Source organism: Atta colombica, unplaced genomic scaffold (assembly GCF_001594045.1).
Source record: "Atta colombica isolate Treedump-2 unplaced genomic scaffold, Acol1.0 scaffold225, whole genome shotgun sequence".
Lineage (NCBI taxonomy): Eukaryota > Metazoa > Arthropoda > Insecta > Hymenoptera > Formicidae > Atta > Atta colombica.
The window spans coordinates 424,423-428,089 of NW_017259322.1; the positions used below are offsets into that span (position 1 = coordinate 424,423).

Genomic DNA, 3,667 nt, shown 5'->3' on the forward strand with positions numbered 1-3,667 from the left:
TCATTTATAATAAATAACTTCATACATAAATATATTTTATAAATATTGATAAATACGTATATCTATTCTCTTATAAAAATATAAGCTACGTAACTTCTTATATAAATTCAATATAACAAATAGAAAATATTAGAAAACATATAAAAAAGGTATAAAAAAATGCGAACAATAAACCTAGAATCTGAATTATAAATGGAAGAATTTTAATTAAAAAAAAAGCTGATTTGTACTGCACTTGTTAAAATTTCATATAACAATCTTATCTAGCAGGTCGCCTTCAACATACACATTGCATTATTTGGCGACTGGCCAGTCAGAAAACAATTGGATCACGGGTAACGGTCCCGCTTTGGTAAATGAACCTTGATTCGTCGTTTATACCTGCGTGGTGAACGCGACGCTACCCGAAATTCAAATGGTAGATCGTAACAACGGCAGATACAACAGCTTGGAAATTTAAACCAATCGCTAAAAATACCACGACACTCGTTGTTGGGATCATAAGCCAACAGCCGATGCAGCCGATACTGCTGTTCGCATCTGCATCCATCTCGGCAGTGCATTTGCTTGTTCTCGTATCTGTAACAAAATTGGAAATTTAAAAAATGGTAATAAAAATATAATAACGAAGAAGACTTTAACACGTTTTAATTTTGTTTTATTTCTCTCAATCAAGAATATAAATTAAATTATATGAACATTTGTTTCCCTTTTTTTTTAAATTTTTTAATCGCTTATGTTAATATTTCTTATTTAGGAATGACAGTACTTACGTGCATTTCTCCCAATGGACATATTGCTCGAAGGGATACAGATTGAGGAGAGCCAACAGCTCACCACGAGTATTATTGGCCCAGTATGGTGCTACTACTTCTTCCTTAACGGGACAGGCGTTCCTGCACAAAATGATTCGATAAGTTCTCTCAAATTTCAATTGTACTTTATATACTTTTGCTCTCCTTCATTAAGAGAAATTTATACTAGTTTTGTATAATCTCCATTTTTATATCTTTAATTAAAATTTCTTTTTATTTTAGTTTGGTATTTTAATTTAATACTTCAGTTTATTACAAAAAACTTATGAAATTTACGATTATTGTACTCACGTTCCTATAAACTTTAGCACTGGCTGCTCCTTCTGATCTTTCTCTGCAACATCCTGATAAAGCTGTCCTCCAGTATTCGTCGATGCTTCAACGACGCCCGATGGTCGATATTCAGGACGTGGTCTGAATTGTTGCTGTTGTTCATAACTTGCCGCGGTTATTAACTCTTCATATATTGTTGTCTTCGTTGCGTCATCAAGCACTTCTTCCTTGTCATCTTCCTTCTCCTTCTCTTCTTTGATCTGCTCCTGATTAACCAGTAATTCCATGGGAACACCCGTTGTCGTTTCGACTAGTTGCACAATATATGTTGTGTTCTCTTCGGTTATCATTTTTTCTAAATACGCTTCTATTTCTGGTGCTTCTAAGTCGTCATTGGTCTTATCGTTCTGCCCTGGAATCTCATTGATGCTGAAGTTTTGTTCTTTGACAATCTGGGCCACTGTAATGCTCGGCGGTGCTATCGTTGTCGTCGTGCTATTCACTGCACGATTGCTATCAGTAACCTTGGTAGTGATATTTGAAAATTTTGGAGAAGTTGACACTGTTGAAGTTTCAGTCTTGATTTCCTCCGTGCTCATAACGGTGGCGGCAGTAAACGAGGGCGTTATTGAGGACGATGTATGCGTAACGAAAGTTGTAGCGCTAGTTGACGTCGAAGACAAAGTTGTAGAGGTAGTAATCGTATTCGGGATGGTTGAACTGGTAGTCCGTTCGGTAGGCCTGAAATGTGGCCTGGTGTACTCGCTGAGCTTCGAGAACTTAGTCATTTGCTTGATGATAGGATCATTGAAAGAGCGACCGGTAACGCGACCTCCATTCTCGCCTTCATTAGCCTTCGGCCAATCGTCGTCAATGAATTCGTAATCATTGTCATATTGAAATTTTCTGAAAATCATAATACGCAATTAATTCATAAATTTGTTGCGATTTATTAAGAGAATGTAATCAGCGATCCCAAAAACTTTCATACATTAAGGATCAATAACATATATTTTTAAAAAATTTGTGCAATAAAAAATTGAAACATTTTAAAACATCTGAAATTTTTTGAAAATTAAAGCGAAAAGCGGATAATAATAAAATATCATCGAAAGGAACTGCGAGAAAGCTACCTCAGATCATCGGTAAAATGATGATGATGATACTCGTCATACTTTAGCTCAATATCGTTCTCTTCGAATTCCGCTCGGAGGATGTTGATATAATTCTCATCGCCATACATGCGTCTCATCAATCCCTGATTCTGTTGTACAAATTGACGTACTGCGTGCCTGTGAACAAACAACGGAAGCATAATTCTGTACTGATAAGTTGGATAAGACATACAATGCAAATCTTTTTTAGATTCAAGTTTTAAGAGTATATAAAAACTAATATCTTTCATTTCAAGCAACAATCGAAAGAAAACAATTGAGACAATTAAATCGAAACGAAATCTCATATTTACAATACCAAGATATATCAATTTATATAATATTAAAATATTCATTATATTTAAAAACTGGATATTTTAAAAACTGGAGAAAACGGAGAAGGAAATTTCAAGATTAATCGCTGCCCTCAAATTTTAAATTTTGATCAGGATACTTTTGACCCACTTTGATTTGTTTGATTGGATGACTGACAACATCAAAACTTTCGCCACGGACAAATCAAACACGCGCGTGAGTGTACGAATGTACGGGCGGGCGAAAGTCTGGAGGAGAGTTTGATCAGAAGAGATGAAGCGCAAATGGACAAAGTACCAAGGATAAGAGCTACCAGCGATCGTGCACCAATTCTGTCGGCCAAAGTCACAGGGTAAATCTTCATGATGTGAACGTTTCGTGCGCGAGTACGGCTTGCTGCAGGCCGAAGAGGCGTCATATCCGAACGTGCTCGGTCCGCCGCCACCACCGCCGCCGCACTGGCATCTCGTCAGCTGCAATGCAATCACCTACGACAAAAAAAATCAACTACGTAATGGATGTCTTCTATTATCTGATCGAGCCTTTAATTTCCCGAGAAAAAGTAATTGGACGAACGAGCAATAGATGGAAAAGATTAATAAATGATCTAATATAGAAGTATTCGAAGCTTTAAAGATCATTAAAATTTACGTTGAGCTTCTTTCTTATTTCTTTTTATCTTTAGTTATGTTTTGATATTAATTATGCATATATGTACATAGATTCCATATAGAAGCAAGAATTATTATTACTTAATAAAAATATCATTCTCCTATAAAGATGTACAAAAGTTATAGCATTGCATGTTGCAATAATATTGCAGATTTTGCTGCAAATTCTGTGCTTTATGGATTGTATAATATATTATGATAATCTTTAAATCGTTAAGAAATCCTTCGTGACACACTTCACCACTTGTCATATCGTCATGCCTGAGCGCGCGAAATGCTCTGTGATTAGAGAATTTTAATGACTATTAATTTAAAAACTATTACAGAATCTCGACATTTTTGTATTAGAACTTTTCGTTTCAAAATGATATCAGGAATCTATTGACGGATGATATGGGAAATCTAAGATCCTATATATGTATATATGTATATATATATA

At 35.3% G+C, this 3,667-nt stretch overlaps 1 protein-coding gene across 1 annotated transcript in view; it reads right to left on the reverse strand.

The window, feature by feature from the left end:
- Positions 1–276: 276 nt before the first annotated feature.
- Positions 277–3,667, reverse strand: part of LOC108688060 — a 4,570-nt gene continuing 1,179 nt past the window's right edge. The window contains exons 2-6 of the mRNA XM_018194151.1: positions 2,855–3,045; positions 2,222–2,380; positions 1,107–1,994; positions 774–896; positions 277–579 (exon numbers count right to left, since the gene is read on the reverse strand). Of these exons, the coding sequence (XP_018049640.1) occupies positions 330–579; positions 774–896; positions 1,107–1,994; positions 2,222–2,380; positions 2,855–3,045 (1,611 nt within the window). The 3' untranslated portion in view covers positions 277–329. The remainder of the gene's footprint in view (positions 580–773; positions 897–1,106; positions 1,995–2,221; positions 2,381–2,854; positions 3,046–3,667) is intronic.